The sequence below is a fragment of the Phocoena sinus genome, chromosome 17, assembly GCF_008692025.1.
Source record: "Phocoena sinus isolate mPhoSin1 chromosome 17, mPhoSin1.pri, whole genome shotgun sequence".
Lineage (NCBI taxonomy): Eukaryota > Metazoa > Chordata > Mammalia > Artiodactyla > Phocoenidae > Phocoena > Phocoena sinus.
The window spans coordinates 63,862,939-63,880,376 of record NC_045779.1 but is presented as its reverse complement, the minus strand read 5'-3'; the positions used below and the strand labels follow the sequence as shown (position 1 = coordinate 63,880,376).

The following is a 17,438-nucleotide window of genomic DNA, read 5'->3' as shown; positions in this document are numbered from 1 at the left end:
TCTTGGGGTCAGGGAAGGTGATCTGAAAATGATTTCAACAAACAATTTTTCTTTTACGTATCACACTTGTTTGGTCATATCTAAAAACTTATCACCAAAGCCAAAGTCACATAGATTTTTCTTCTAGAAACTTTATAGTTCTGCATTCTACTGGAAGTAAAACTTTCCGAACAGTATACTTTATATATATTTTTTCCTTGTACTCCACTAGCTAGGCTTTGCAGTACTGTTGAACAGGAGTCATGAGCGAGGACATTCCTTGCCTTGCTGCCAGGCTTAAGGGGAAGTGTCCAGTCTCTCACCATTAAGGATGAAGTTAACTGTAGGGTTTTTGTAGATGTTCCATATCAAGCTGAGGATGTTCCCCTCTATTCTTAGTTTTTATCATGAATTGAGGTTGGATTTTGTCAAATTCTTTTTTTTTTTTTGCATCAGTTTGGTAGGATCATATGGTTTTTCTTCTTCAGCCTGTTGATGTGGTGGAGTACACAGACTGATGTTTGATTCATGAACCAGTTGTGCATACCCAGAATAAATGCCACTTTGTCATTGTGTATAATTTTCTCTATACATTGTTAGACTCAGATATGCTTTTGATATTCTTTGCCATGACATCAATGTTCAGGGTAGATTGATGAGAAGGGAGACTGGAGACCAGATGACTACTTGGAAGACTATTGGTTAAGAAATAGAAAGGAATCAAAATTCTCTAGTGGTAATGAGAATTGAAAGGATGAAGGGTTGGACTTAAGAGGTATTTAGAAGGTAGAATTGCAAGATTTGTCAACAATGGAATAAGTGAGAAGAAAGAGAGAAAGGAGAGTGAGTTGACTTCCAGGTGTGGAGCTTGAGCTTGAGGGACTGGGGAGTGCCATTTATCAAGTCAAATAATACAGCGGCAAATGGATTTGAGAGAAAAGGGATAGAAATGGTGAGCTCACCTTTGGACTTAACTACCTGCGAGATGATGGCAGGACATCCTGATGGAGATGCCCAACCAACATCTGGATATATGGATACAGGTGACGGTTAAAGCCATGGGTGTGTACAGGAAACAAGGGAGATCCTATATAGGCAATTATTAAGAATTCTAAAAATGTCTGACTCTACTGACAATAAAATAAATTCATTCTTGTAAAAGTGAAGAAGAAACTTGTCCAAACCTTTGCTTTTTCTACTTTCAGACCTTCTCCAACAGCAACTTCCTTCATTGTTTCTTTAGGAAAAATATTCCCCCCTATTATTCTATCTTAGTCACATTGAACTCCATTCAATCCCACCTAGAAGCAATCCCAACTCTGCCATAAATTGGATCTAATTGTAACTGCATCACTCAGGCTCACCTGGCAGGTAACAGCTGGCAACTCTCCCTCCCTGTATGAAGTGTTGATTAAATCACTTATGAATCTCTCTGTAGGGCTATGCTCTTTATTTCTTCCTATTACACCGCTCTTGAAATGCCTGGCAAGTCTCTGGTGACTTCCTGCCTCGTGGAACCATTAGCTCAGAATTTGTTTTGCAGCTCTGGTGAAAGATAGAGAAAAATGATTACCTCTATATCCTGCAATTAAGCAGACAATGACTCCTACGGGAATATAAAAATGAAGATGAACATGATGTCAACAGACTTTTACTTATTTATGGCACAAACATGCCAACAAGTCTGCAGGGTGGTATGCTTGGGGAAAGAAGTAGTGGGCTGACTTGGGGCCACCTCACAAAATGTTTGCAGGCAGCACAGATCATTTTTCTGGGAATGGAAAACATCTTGTACTTAGAATGTGTTTTCATTATATAAAGAAATGAACATCAGTTATGATAAATAAAATCACTGGGAGACAAATTCTAGAAAGGGCTCTGGTGAACAGATATCTCTGCTAGCAACTGGCCTGCTTTGACTCATTGCCCCGGAATAGATGCTAAGTACATTTTTATTTATCATTACTCTCTTTCTTTTATCCCTTCCTCAAAGCCCAAATCACTAATTGGCTCTTCTTACCACACCTGGGATTCTTCCGTGTCAGGATTTTAATAAGGCAGCAAAGTTCACCAAATCCCATTAATTAATCTAAGTAGCATATTTTCCTTTTTAAAAATTCCTATTAAGTCACCCACCCATGTATTTTCCCCCTGGCCTGGCACTTTATCCCTTTCCAATAAACAGAGAGAGACGGGGGAGTGGGAAGAGGGAGGGACGTGGAGTGAATGAAGCCAGACACACATAAAAAGTACACGTTATATGATTCTGTTATATAAAGTATGAAATGGGCATAAAAGAATCTATGCTGTTAGAATCATGGTTTACTCTGCGGGGAGTCGTGACAAGCAGGGAGCAGAAAGGGCTGCGTGGGTACTGGCGATGTCCCATGTATCAATCAGGATGCTGGTTATGAGGATCGGTCCAGTTGGCAGAAATTCATTAATCTGCACACTTATGATATGTGAGCTTTTTAATAAATACATTATACTGCATTAAAACTATTTTTTAAAAAAGGAAAATACTAGCCATCTTCACAAAAACAGCCACACACAAATATTGTGAGAAATAGTAACACCCAACATTTAAGGAGCATTGCCCTTGTACCAGTGCTGTTCTGAGCACTCTGCTGGTAAATTAATTCATTTTTACCCTCAAAAAACTACTCTACAAGGCAAATACTAAGCTTATTCCCATTTTACAGATGAAGAAACGGAAGCTTAGATGAATAATTAGCGCAGTGTCACACAAACAGAACACACTGTACTATGGGTTTGTATCCAGGTTATCTGACTCCAGAGCCCGTGCTCTTAACTGCTGCAACTTGTGTTGGAGAAGTGAGGACCCTGGGACCAGTGTCCTGTCCCAGGTCATCCTGTGTGACCTCAGACAAGCATCTTTCCGCCTGGGCTTTAACTCCCCTGTAAAATGAACAGTTTGAGCTAGTTGTTCTCTCATGGGACTGCACTGCACAATCCAGGACCTTTACCATTCCTGGCCCCTGCCCACTGCCTGCCCAGTAGTGAGCCAGTGATTGTCACAATTAAGACAGCACCACACTTTTCCATCTGCGTGGTCCCTAAGAGAACAGTACTGCCCTGATTGAAAACCATTGTGCTACATGACAATTGTAACAAAATTCCGGTCTGAGGGGGGATGTGGATTATGGGGGAAGCTATGCGTGGGATGGGAGGGGGTCTAGGAGGTATATGGGGCTCCTCTGTACCAGCTACCAAATTTTGCTGTGAGCTTAAAACCACTAATAAATTCTATTTACAAAACAAAACAATGACTACAAGCAAAAATGTGGACCATTTCTAACAAACATATTGATGAGCAAAAGAAACCAAATACAAAAGAGTACAAACTGCATGATCCCATGTATGTGAAGTTCAAAGATACACAAAGGCAAAGTAATAGAGGTCAGAATACTAGTTACCTCCGGAGGGGGGCAGTAGTTCAGAAAGAGTGCAAGAGAGTTTCCTGGGGTTTGGCAAATGTTTATTTTAGATCACACACACACACTGTATTTGAGTCTTCTGATTTCATAAAGAGGGCAGAGAGAGGGAAGGGTTGAGGGGCTATTCCATAAATACAGCCCAGCTGGAGCAATGATTTAGGGGTAAGAGAATCTATACTGAGTGACTAGCCAGGATTCTTTTAGTCTATCTTCCATAACGTCTCATCAGAAGCACATTTTATATCGATCCTAGGAAAACAATTTATTTTGTCATTTTTTCTTAACCTTTGAAATGGACTGAGTGATCTCAACTGGGGTAAGTTAATTTAGAGGGGGCTACGTCGGAGGGAATATAATCATGTGCCCAGGTTTCGAGTTAACTCAAACGCCAAAGATGGGCTTTTGGAGAGTCCCAGAGGTTTTCCTGTTTTTATTCAAACTGGCGATGCTGGTGAGGGGCCAGCAAGCTGCTGGAGGATCTGTTTGAGTTGTGACCGATTCATGCCCCTGCAGGACACACAAGGTCTGGAAATTTGATTACTGCTCAATCTCTAAAGAGAAATGATGTGTGACTGAAAAGCTAAAACCCTTCTTTATGAATTTTTTTTTTTTTTTTTTTTTGTGAAAAGGAATAGTTAGGTAGTTGACGCTGCTGCTGCAGAGGTGACATTAACAGAATGTTGAGCTGTGCATGTTTGGTAGGACTTACTGAAAGTGACAATGTTCTGTTCACTTTCTAGGCATCAGAAGCTCTCACTTTACCTTGTGTAATCCTTGCGTCAGTCTGTGAGGTTAAGTCTTATTATTCCCATTTTCTTGATAAGGAGAAGTGAAGCTCAGAATGATTAAGCAACCTGTCCAAGGTCACTTAGCCAGTTATCTTCAAAACTGATGTCCCAGCCTCTGTCTTTAGTTAAGTATGGTTCTGACAAGTGTCCTTACGAGAGACACACAGAGGTGAAGGCCACATGAAGATGGAGGCACAGATTGGAGTGACGCAGCTACGAGCCAAGGAACTGCTCGGAGCCACCCGAAACGGTAAAAGGCAAGGAAGGATTCTCCCCTAGAACCTCTGGAGGGACCACGGCCCTGCCGATACCTTGATTTACAACTTCTGGTCTCCAGGACGATAAGAGAATAAATTTTTGTTGTTTAAAAAAAATGTATATATATGGTTCCAAGGACCATTACCTCTAGGCTGCTGGTGGGCACTATTCGCCACTGTGACTGTCATCCACAGTGTGAAAACTAGAGATGAGTGATGGCTGGACTGAAAAGCCGTAACAAGATGGAAGGAAACACTCAGCATGGGGACATATTTGTGAGTGACCCCCACAGCCTGAAGAACTCACTGAGTTGATGAGCTTCATTAAGTGCGATGAACAGTGAGACACTCAAGGGTCTAAGTGATTCCATGGAATGGGAAAGTTTACTTATTTTTTATAAGTCCTTAAACTATGCCAGCCTTTTTTTTTTTTTAAAGAAGATGTTGGGGGTAGGAGTTTAGTAATTTATTTATTTATTTTGGCTGTGTTGGGTCTTCGTTTCTGTGCGAGGGCTTTCTCTAGTTGCAGTGAGCGGGGGCCACTCTTCATGGCGGTGCGCAGGCCTCTCACTGTCGCGGCCTCTCTTGTTGCGGAGCACAGGCTCCAGACGCGCAGGCTCAGTAGTTGTGGCTCACGGGTCTAGTTGCTCCGCGGCATGTGGGATCCTCCCAGACCAGGGCTCGAACCCGTGTCCCCTGCATCGGCAGGCAGATTCTCGCCACCAGGGAAGCCCAATGCCAGCCCTTTTAAAAATGAGACTATTCATCTCCTCTCACAGTAAGGAGTAAAGGAATATTCCTAAGAATAAAAGCACAAACTGGGCAAGAAAGGAGGAAATTTACTAGGCATCTTCATGCAGACCTTTCTGTTTACACTATTTCTTTCAATCTTTAATGCATCACGATGAGGGAAGAGGTACATCCCTACTTTACAGGCAAGGAAGTCAAAGTTCAGAGAAGTGGTAGAATTTGTCCAAAGCCAAACTATAAGGAAATGGTTGAACTGGTATAACAGAGAGAAGTCAGACAGCCCTGTGGGCAAATTTAACCCCAGTAATTCCTTGTTTGGAGACATTGGGTAACTTATCTCACCTATTTGAGCTTCAGTTTTCTGGTCTAATAAATAATTTATCATTTATGGTGCTTTGGGTTACATGTAATAGAAAACTCAAATCAAAATGCCTTAAACAATAGGTTTTTTTTTTTTTTTGGTTGCACCATGCAGCTTGCGGGATCTCAGTTCCCCAACCACCAGGGATTGAACCCGGGCCACTGAAAGTGCCAAATCCTAACCACTAGACCACTGGGGAACTCCCAATAAGGAAATTTTATCTCATCAAGTAAGAAGTTCCAAGGTCAGGTATCTTCAGGCTTAACTAATTCAGGGGATCAGTGACATCATTAGAGATCCAGGTTCTTCCCAATTCTCCGCTCTGCCTGCCGTCTTCAAAAAGTTACCTTTGTCCCACAGTCTAGCTGCCCTCATGGTCTCAAGATGGCTGCCACGGTTGCAGGTGTCACATTTAGACAGGACAAAATCCAGAGGAATGAGAGAGGCCAGCTCTTCTTATGTGTTTTATTCAACTAGCAAAGAAGCCTTTCCCAGAATCTCTACACCAGTAGGTTTGTTCTCAAATCACACTGTCAAGAATTGAACCATATACCATGTTTAAACCAGTCTCTGTGGAGGAGAATGGAACTACTACGGTTCACTTAGACCAATCAGGATTGACTTCCGAAGTAAATCCACCTAAGAAAGGGTAGATTCCCAAACAAAATCAGGTCATTCACTGCCGGCAAAGAAAAAGTTTATTGGATAGGATAACATGACGTCTGAGTTTCAGATAAATGGAATGTATACTTTTACAAGAAAAAATTGTTATCTATTTAAAAGCAAACCTAACTGGACACCTTGTATTTTTATGTGCTCAATCTGGCAAACCTACTTCTAGAATTTGCCAAGAAGAATAGGAGGAGAGAAATGTGTGGGGAGTAAAATTTCATCTTCTGGTAGAAACGGCCCTGGGTCCTGGTTTAAATTTGGTGAAAAGAATGAACAGGGCTTTTATAAAAATACAAACAAAAATGTGAAAGGAGAACTAAGGCACAACTGGTGCCTTTTATAGACTCTTATCGCTGCTCTTTCTTCATTCTGATCAGGTCATTTTCTGGCACAGAGCTACTAAGATCCTTGGAATTTTCTAAGCGGTGAGAGCGATAAAGGTCTTTTGTTATGTTAATGAGGTAATTTTTTGGAAAGCCTCTAGGTCACCTAAGGATGGGGGCTGGCGGCCAGGGGAGGCATTCATGTGATTTAGAGAACTTTCAGTCTCCTCACACCGCCCGGCCCCCCACCTCCTGGGAGGGAAGAGGGGCTGGAGATTGCATTTAACCACCAATGACCAAAGATTTAATCAATCATGCTTGTGTCATGAAAACTCCATTCAAAAAAAAAAAACCGAAAGGACAGGTTTCCAGTGGGTGAACACATGGAGATTTAATTTACATGGAGATTCAGGAACAGTGGTGCAAATAGAAACAAGACTTGTCTCACCTGAACCAAAATTCCTAAACATAAATTTCACTGCCTCAAAGAGCCTGGCGTCCTTGGATCACGTGTCTTGTGAGGCAGTTCCTAGGCTTCTGTATGTTTTAGATTTGAAAAAATTGTCAAAATCATCACCATGACAACCAGAGTCTGTACTGGTATTGCTGCTTTGTTTTCATTATGAGTCTTAGAAAAACACTAAATGCCTAACTTTCTTTTTCACTGGCTGTTTTATATTCGTCCAGTCAGCCCCTTCTATGGTTGAACCACAAGCATCAGATTTTTAAATTTTCTTTCTTGCAGCTCCTATGACAGAAGCCAGACAAATACAAAATCAGCATGTTTTGAGTACTGCAGATGAATGACAACTGGCAATATGTTTACACTTAGAAACTGTCCAAAACACTTTCATATAAATTTGTTGAAAACATCTGCAGGATGAGGCAGCAATTATAAATCTCTCTCTTGAAGACCAGAGGTTTTATTAAGCACAAAAAACAAATGACTTAACTCTAAACAACAAAAAAAATGTAAAAAAGAAAACTAGTTCATTATTGTTACCTTGTTACCAAATGCCCGGTTTCATTGTTTAGATGCAACTGAAGTGATGACAATGGGTAGAACATAGTCACGACTGTTCTCTCTTACACTAGCCTTGTTTTCTTATCTGAATTATTCTCCACAGACCTACATTATCCATTAAGCATAGAAGTTTACATTTCAGAGGGATAAGAGATGGACTCTGAAAAAAAAACAATTTGACAAGAGAATCTTTATCTCTTTATAGAAAATGTCAGGAAACATAAAGGAGAAAATGATTTAAAAAAAAAAGGCCATGGTTGAGTTTAATTACAAGAACTTTGTCTCAAGCTGATTAATTTATAAGGTATGGTGCGGGTCCCTTCAGTGATCTCAAAAGTCCAGAGAAAGAACATAAAACATAGAACCTCAAGAAACAAAATACTTATAGATCCAAGTGATTTACTTCATTTTCCCTGTAACCAAATGCGATTCCCTTCTCTAAGAGACTCATACTTCTGATTTCATATATTCCCTTTTCAGAAACAGGGCTTATCAAATCTTTTTTGCTTTCACAACACTCTACGGTGTTCAAATCAACTCAACACATATATTTTGACCACCAATCATGAGTGAGACCCTCAGTGAGACTACACAATGTTAGAATAAGATCACGCTTACCTTCCAAGAGCTCAAAGAACAATCTGCTCACACTATACATAAAATAGATAACTAGTAAGAACCTACTGTATAGCACAGGAACTCTACTCCATACTCTGTAATGACCCATATGGGGAAAGAATCTAAAAAAGAGTGGATACATGTATTCACTTTGCTGATTCACTTTGCTGTACAGCAGAAACTAACACAACATTGTAAATCAATGCTTGATGGTAATCTAGGTCTGTGGAGAATAATTCAGATATTAAAAATCGTAAAATAAGGCTAGTGTAAGAGAACAATCGTGACTATACACATTGTCAATCACTTCAGTTGTATCTAAACAATGAAACCAGGCATTTGGTAACAAGGTAACAAATAAAAATTTAAAAAAAAAAAAAAAGAAACTGCCTTGGAGCACTGCTAAGTGACCCAAAACTGGCCGAAGGTGGAGAGGTGGAAATTCAGGAGAAGGGAAAGCACTGGATGAATTTTCATGGCTTTTTAATTGAAGACATGCCCCAATTAAGTTCTACAAAGCACAGCTACCATTTTAAAAACCCACATATTTACTGGAGAATCAGAGGATAGGATTCAGTTCAACAACAGCTGCTGAAAAGGGAGGGAAGAATTCCCCAGAAGAAGAGAACCAGAGAGGGAATGCTCTAAAATCCGTGCCTGAATGCTGCCCGAGTCGCTGACTGACCTCTGAACAATGTACGTTCCCCCTCATTTTGAAGCTTTTCATTGGCTCTTCCTTTCCCTAACAGGTTCCTCTCACCCCCGCCCCGCCTCCATCTCTCTCCGCTAGCTCATTTCTCACACTTGAATAATTCACGTCCACATTCCCTTTCAAAAGGAGAAAGTCTTTCAGACTCTTATTGTTCATGAAAACGATTTTTTAGTATGTTACTTAAATATGTGGGCAGCGAATTCTTATGCCTCTAAATCCCATAAAGTTTCATAGCCAACGTGTATACAAATTAAATACAACAAATCTATAATATTCAAATCAACAGTATGACAAATGATGCTGTTGTGTAGAAAACTGACCACGTTCACCCTGTGACTATGGCCCTGCCTGCTCTGGCCCAGTCTTTGAGTTTTGCATAAGCTGACTCACTTCTCACCATTCCTCTCTATTCAAACTCCTACAAGACCTTCAGCCACAGAATGGACCCTGAGACGGTCTGGCCTCTTCCTGTAGCAGATATCATGTTGCCCGGCTTCACTTCTTACTTTCTGTATGTAGCACTCCTGAACTTAGGTGTGCCTCCTGCAAAATAGAGATAATCATGGTACTGTTGATTCTGTATGATCATCGTGAGGATGAAATAAATGCCTGCAGAGCCGCTGGCACATGTCTTATACAGAGTAAGTGCTCAGCTCATGTTTTTCTACTCGTTGTTCGGTGCCCACCACATAGCACTTCTGCTGTCAGATTTTCGAAATGTAACTTAGCCACAGCCATGTCCAAGAGCTGGAAATGCTCTACCAGAGGCTGATGTCTAGTTATGAAATAGGTAATGGGTTGGACTATTTCCTTGAATAGTGAATAATAAGTTTAATTTATATTAAATTAAACTATATTAACATAATTAATTACAAGTATAATTTTAAATTATATAATATGTATATTTAAAATTAGACTATAGTAATTAAATGATGGACCTAAGTTAAAATAAGTTTTAATTTTAAGAGTTTATGTGCTATAATTCTTTATTTCCTAATCTGTACTTTAAAAAAATACTTCCACTGCAAATAACAATCTAATTCAGAATGGCTTAAATGGGGGTAATTTTTGTCACGTAACACAGAATCCAGAAGTTGCTGACATTGGTTCAGCTGCTTAAGGATCATACCAGTGATCCTGGCTCTATTTTCTGCACTACCATCCTTACTTGTTGGTTTTTGTTGTATGCTTGACGCTCACGGTCATAAGAAGGCTGCTGCACCTCTAGACATTACATCCAAGTTCCAGACAGGAAGAAGGGGAGGGAAAAAAATCTTCTCACTCACAAGGCTTTGCCTGTCCTTCGGGAGGGGTGCCCTCCCCAGGAGACCTTCCCTAATATTTCATCAGCCAGAATTGGATCACACAGCCACTCTTAGACCAATTAAAGGACAGAGGTGACATGATCAAACCAATTTAGATCAGTCAGGATCGACTCCCTTGGGTTGAAGTAGGGGCTAACTCATGCTGAGATCCCTTCCCCAAGTGCCTCCATGGCAAAGAAGGGGAACCACCAGAAGGGAGACCATGGGTTGTGGACAGGGTCTGCTGCTCCAAGCATGACTTGGTTTAATCCAGGGCAGACCAAGAAGACAGCCAACTTGTAGACATAGCCCAGGACACTCCCTCTCATGAAGCTCCCAACCAGGGGGCCCTGTGCAAGCGCCAAGTGAAAATCACAGCACACTTATCCCCAGACAAACCCAGTGTCACGAGCCCCGGTGATATTCCCTTGGCCGGCCCTAAGGCCACCTGCAGCCTCAGCTCCTGTGAACTCTGCTGCCTTCCCACCCCAAGTACGGATGTCTCTCTCCCTAAATGTATCCTCAGACCCAGAAGTATGCTCAGCCCACTGTCAGGGCAGGTCAAAATGCTACCTGAAAACTGGGTTCGCCTCTTGGTGGGTGTCAAGCCAAAAGGACACAACCAAGCCAAAGAGCAACAGAAGAAAGGACTTATCATTTGCAGCAAGTAAGGAAAACACCGAGAATCTTTCTCAAAGCAGTGTCTCCTAGAGTAGCAAAATTGGGAACGTTTTAAGCTAAAGGTACGAGCATATTCATGAATGGGCTTGGGCGAGTCCAAGCCCAAGAGTCCAAGCTGTAGTTGATCGAAGTCAGGAGGGTTAGAAAAGGTCAACATGATCCCTTAGGTTCCAGTTCTGGTTGCTTGAGGCTTCAGGCTAATCTTTACTATTGAAACAGAACTGGGAGTCTTCACCACTGTTACATTATCTTTGCTATTGTTACTTCTCTTGCCTGATAAATTTGCCCTTTTGTTCTCTTAAGATCATTATTACTGACACCTGTTCAAGGATAAGCACTGTGGCCAGGCTTAGATCACAAAATGGCTTAGGCCAAAAATGGCTTCTCTTATGTCAAGCAAGCCATGCCTGTTTCTCCTTCTCTGGGGACCCCCTACCTTATCTGCTTACATTTTTGCAGATGCAGTTAAGGTAAAATAAGGAGATTTGGGGCCTGACCTAAGCGCAGGAAGCTTTCAATCCGGTCTGGAGGTCAGACAGGGAAGTCAGAGAGTCACAGGGTTAGAAGGATTCAACACAGGAAAGATTCCCCAGGGCTTTAGAGCTAGAAGGGGACTGTGTCTGGGAAAGCAGGCAGGCTTTAGGAGCTGCAAGTAGCTCCAGACGGCAGGCAGATGGTCAAGGAAACAGGGAGGGCAAGGATCTGAACCCTGCCATAACTGTGTGAGCTTAGCAGAGGCCCGGAGCCCCAGAGGAGGACTCCTGCCACCCTGACTCTGCATCTGACACTCTTGAGCAGAGAACCCAGCCATGCCATGCTAGGACTGCAGACCCCCAGAAGGGGGGGATAAATAAATGGATGTTGTTTTAAGCCACTACATTTTTGGTAATTAATACATAGCAATAGAAATGAAATACATCTGAAACATTTTCTTAAATGAATTTAAAAAATGATGGAATAAGTGTTCATCTTTGAGGCTCAGTAACACCCCTGCCACCACCATGCTGACTGTTGTCTCTAAGCCCCAAATCCACTCTTCTGTTCTCACTCTGTAATGCCCAGGCTGAGTCAGACGCTCCTGCAGTGAGATACCTTTTCTGGAAATTTATTCATAATCAACCTGTAGGAGTAAGTCCTCCAGTTCTCCGAGTAGTTTTCCAAACGAACTCAACCCACAGTTAACAGGACTGGGGGTGATGGGTGAAGAGGTGCTTACTCTGTGCTGTCCTCATGCAAGTTAATTCCCTCAGAGAAAGGAGGATTCAAAAGTGAAATACTGCCACCCACCGGAAGAGAAAAGCCTGCAAACAAATATTAACAGAAGCTACTGAAACAACTCAGGTCCTCAGGAGTCTGGACTCTTGAGCTTTCAACACAACTTCTGCACTTTGCCTGAGTCCTAATGCCAACACTCCAGGGACCTGGACGGTGATTTTTTAAACACCAGCAACAAAAACACTAAGAGATGAAGCTAAAAGTTTAATCCGGCAGCTGTGCCCTTTTGGCATTCTGGATTTTCAATGGTGTTCAAAAGACGGAGAGCAGGAATGGCCTAAAGGTCGGTTTTGACTTGACTGTCCTGTCTGGGATTCAGCAGATGCCTGCTTGGAAAATGAAAGCCATTCATACTTTTTTCTCATGAGCAAAACATACAAAATCAACAAACCATTTCAAAGCAGACTGCCACCATTATCTATCCAACACAATTTACCCCAGCTCCCTTTACCCCAGTCTCATCACATCTTGAAGTTCCTTGGACATGCCAGGCATGCTTCTACCTGTGAGCCTTTGCATACTGTTTCCTCTCCCTGGAACACTCTTCCCCAAATGTCTACATGGCCCACATTCTCTTTAAGTCTTTGCTTAAATGTCACCCGCTCATTGAGGTCTTCTCTGGCCAGCTACTGATAAAGTATAATTCCAATTCCTAGTGTTTCCCATCCTTCTCACCATTTTTTTTCCCCGTAGCAATTATCACCTTCTAACCTGCTACACAATTTACTTACTTTGCCTACTGTCTCCACTAACTACAGTGTAAACTCCATGAAGACCAGAATTTGTCTTATTCACTGATCCGCCCCTTTACTAAAATAGTATCATGTCTACCACAGTAGACATGATAGTAAATGTACAATTAGTACTGAATGTACAGATGAAAGAATATTATTCACCCTCTGAACAGTATGAGCTTAGAGTGCTTTAACTCTATGTAATCTCCTGACTCACATGACTTTATTTTTTAGGATTTTAGCCCTATTTCTTTACTTTCCCAAATTAAATATCATATTATTTTCATTCAGAAAAGAAGTTTAAGATTAATCAACATCTTTGCTCAGCATTCCTTCTCATATAACAGACATGCCTGGTGGAAAAATTTCTTTATTTGAATTTTTTTTTGAGGTTAGTCTAATGATAAACTTGGTTTTTTATATTTGAAACTGTCTTTTTCACATTTGTTCCTGAAAGATAGTTTTGCCAGATTCACAACTGTTAGGTCAAGTCATTTTCTCCAAGTACTTTGATGATGTAATTGAATTGTTTTCTGAGTTCATTACTGATGAACATTATTGATATATACTATGCACTGGATTCCTGTATCTCTGGATTCCCATCTTTCATCTGTTCTGGATCATTCTTAGCCACTTTCTCTTTGGGATTTATCTCATTTCATCTTTTTATCTTCCTATTCTAATCCCACTAAATAAAAGGACAGTAAGAGTACACTATGAAAAATAAATGCCTATAAACTCAGTAATCTAGAGGAGACAGACCAATTCCTTGAAAGACACAAACTACCAAAACTCACTCAAGAAGAAATAGCTAATAGGAATAGAGCTATTAAAGAAATTTAATTTGTAGTTCAAAACCTTTCAAAAAACAAAAGAAACCTGCAAAAGAGTGACCAACAAAAATCAAAGAAGTTATAAATAAATGGAGAGATACTTGTTAGAATATCAATCCTCCTCCATTTGATCTACAGATTCAATATAATTTTGATTAAAATCTTTGCAGGCTTGTGTGTAGATGCTGAAAAGCTGTTTCTAAAATTTATATGGAAAGGCAAAGGAACTAAAAGAGCCAAAATCAATTCTAAAAACAACAAAGTTGGATGACTAACAGTATCCAATTTCAGCATGGTATTAAAAGGACAGACACATTGATCAATGAAACAGAACTGAGAGCCCAGAAACAGACGCACACAAAAAAATGCCAATTGATTTTTTCAAACCACTTTACTGAAGTATAATTTACATATGATAAAATTTACTTGATTTAAGTGTACAAGGCAATTTTTTTGGGTAAACTTAAGAGTTGCACACCATCAATCATCGCAATCCAACTTTACATTTCCAGCACTCCAAGAAGATGCCTTATACCCATTTGCAGTCACCACCACCCCCATTTCCACCCCAGGCAACTACTGATCTACTTTGTCTCTATAGGATCATCAACTGATTTTTGACAAAGGTGTAATGGCAATTCAGTGAAGAAAATATAAACATGTATCTCATACCGCATATTAAAATACTGCATATTAAAATTAGCTCAAATGGGTCAAAGACCTAAACATAAAACTATAAAACTTTCAGAAGAAAATGAAAACTCTGCACCTTGGGTTTGGTGATGAGTTTTTTGATAACAGCATCAAAAGCACAACCGGTAAAAAAAAAAAAAACCCCAAACCAAGAAACCAGACATCGTCAAAATTAAAAACTTTTGTACTTTACTTTAAAAGACACTATTAAGAGAATGAAAAGACAAGCTAGACTGGGAAAAAATATCTGCAAAACACGTATCTGATAAAAGACGTGTACTCAAATACTTACTGAACTCTTAAAACTCAGTTAACACCTCGTTTTTAAAATATGAGCAACAAATCCGAACAGATACCTCACCAAAGAAGATATATGAATGGCAAATAAGCGCATGAAAAGATGCCCAACATCATTTTTCACTGGGAAAATTAGTTATTTCAACTACAATGAGATACCATTGCAGTGGGAACCCTCATTCATTGCTGGTGGGAATGCAAAATGGCACAGTCACTCACTTTGGAAGACAGTTTGGCAGTTTTTATAAAGTTAAATACACGCTTACCAATGACTCAGCAATCCCACTCGTCGGTATTTACCCAAGCAAAATGAATTGTTTGTATTAAAACCTGAACATGAATGTTAAATGATAAACAAACCGTAATACATCCATACAATGAAATACTCAGCAATAGAAAAAACAGAGCTATTGATTCACACAACATGTATGAATTTAAAATGCATTTTGCTATGCAAAAGAGGCTAGACTCAAAGGCTACAAACTGTACAATTCCACCATGTGTATGACATTCTGGGAAAAGCAAAATTATAGGAATGGAACAGATAAGTGGTTGTGAGGGGTGGGGTAAGGGGTTGAGTACAAAGGGGAATTTTTAGGGTGATCGAACCGTTCTGTGTAGTGCTGAGACAGTGGACACGTGACTGCGTTTGTCAAAGACGACGCAGAGTAAATTTTCCTAGTGAAAAATCAGCTGGGATGTTGAGAGATCCCAGATGGAATTCAGAGTGTGACAAATAAATCTGTTTTACAAATGTATGACATAACTTCAATGAAGGGAGTGGGGAATAAAATGAGCTGAACTAAGTTACTTTGGAAAATGAGTGAGTACTATAAGGCTAAAGACAAAACAAAGTACTTAAACACTATACCCTAGTTGGTCAATTTGTTTCTCACAGGGGTACAACGTTAACTATTCTGAAACCACTTTATAAGTATTCTAGGGTTGAACAAATAAATTGTAGGTAAAAAGAGCTAGGTTTCTCACCCTCAGAGAAAGAAGTTATGAACAAGCAAAGAGGCATAACTAGAATGAACCTTGTAGTGCTAGATGAGAATCAGTTTCATATACATACAGATAGATGGATCTAAAAATAATTATAGAGATGTGTACCTATATATTTGTTAGTATACATATTTATACCTCTTAGGTCATTTCACTGGAAAGTTGTAGATGCAGTAGCAGCAAGCACACCTAAACCACCACCTTGGTTTCTAAGTACCATTCTGCAATGAAAGGAACCAGGGCTCCTTGGAGAAATAGGCTAATTCTAGGGCTGGCATCCAGATAATACCTGCAGTGCTAGGAAGTAAGACTATGGTCAAAACAAAACAAAACAAAACAAAGACGAGGGTACACCAGAAGGCTTTAGGAGCCAACTTCAAAGAGTTCCCAATAGGCAAAGCTAAAACAATTTGCACAACAAAATAAATAACAACTGTACTGGATTTTAACCCGAAGTATAAAATAAATAGCCACGATTGCATACTAATATAAATAAATGATCAAATAAATAGGGGAAAGGAACAAATTTTTAAGAAAATTTGTAAAGAATATATATAGATATTACTCCTTCCCTTTGAGTGTGGACTAGACTTAGTAATTTACTTCACACACACACAAAAAAGAGTATGGAAAGTCGGAAAAATGGTACTTTACAGTGGAAAAACCTAGCAGACACCACCTTAACCAATGAAGGAACATCACCAATAATGCCTATTAACATTATGTACCCCATGATATAATACAGCGTGGAAGGGCACAGGACCGCTGTGCTATATCCTTCCTGATAAAGCACAACCTCAAGTTTAATCATGATAAAACACCAGACGTACCCACGTTGAGGGACATCTTACCAAATCACCAACTAGTGCTCTTCACAGTGTCATGGTCATGAAAGACTGAGAAACTGTCACAGATCGGTGAAGACCAAGGCGGCAGTGATGAGTAAATAAATGCAACGTGGAATCCTGGACGGGGTCCTGGAACAGGAGAACATGAGAGGAAAATAGGTGAAAACCAAATAAAGTCTGTAGTTTAGTAAATACTATTGTACCAATGTTAATTTCTGAGTTTTGACAGATGTGCCATAGTTTACATAAGTTGTAAACATTAGTGGAAGCTCGTGGAAGGATACAGGGAATATCTCCGGACCACCTTTGCAATTTTTCTGCTAATCTAAAATTACTATAAAATAAAAAGGTTATTTTTGTTTTTTAAAGTATAGGAAAATGTCAGCACTGAAAGCATGCCTGTATTTAAAATTAATGAAGGGGCTTACAGAAGATTATACACATTTTCACAGCAACTTGACCAACACCACAGTTTATTTGTAAACATATTATATGTGTCAATAATCAAATTGACAACACTTTATACATTTCACTGTATAATATTAACAGCATATCAGAAAAAAAATCCACGGTGCTCAGTTACAGTTTTGGTATTTTAAAATCTTTAAATACAAACCGTATTTGAAACACTGAACATAAAAGAGAAACACAAATGGCAAAGAAAACTGGAAACAACTAAAAGAAACCAATATTCCCCCCCAAAAAACAAATAAAATATCTGATTACACACTTTAAAAGAAAAAAAGGAATCAAGAAAATCAAACGATCATATATTTTTTTAACAACATAAAGTTACACTTCTTTAGACCTATGTGATAGGTGAAAT

General features: G+C 39.8%; 2 protein-coding genes across 2 annotated transcripts in view; both read right to left on the bottom strand.

The window, feature by feature from the left end:
• The window catches only part of FER1L6 (fer-1 like family member 6), a 179,428-nt gene extending 162,735 nt beyond the window's left edge, over nt 1-16,693 (bottom strand). Inside the window, exon 1 of the mRNA XM_032610333.1 lies at nt 16,616-16,693. The gene's annotated coding sequence lies outside the window, so the exon portion shown is untranslated. The remainder of the gene's footprint in view (nt 1-16,615) is intronic.
• Nucleotides 14,146-17,438, bottom strand: part of FAM91A1 (family with sequence similarity 91 member A1) — a 46,658-nt gene continuing 43,365 nt past the window's right edge. The window contains 1 exon segment of the mRNA XM_032610334.1: nt 14,146-16,741. Within this exon segment, the coding sequence (XP_032466225.1) occupies nt 16,637-16,741 (105 nt within the window). The 3' untranslated portion in view covers nt 14,146-16,636.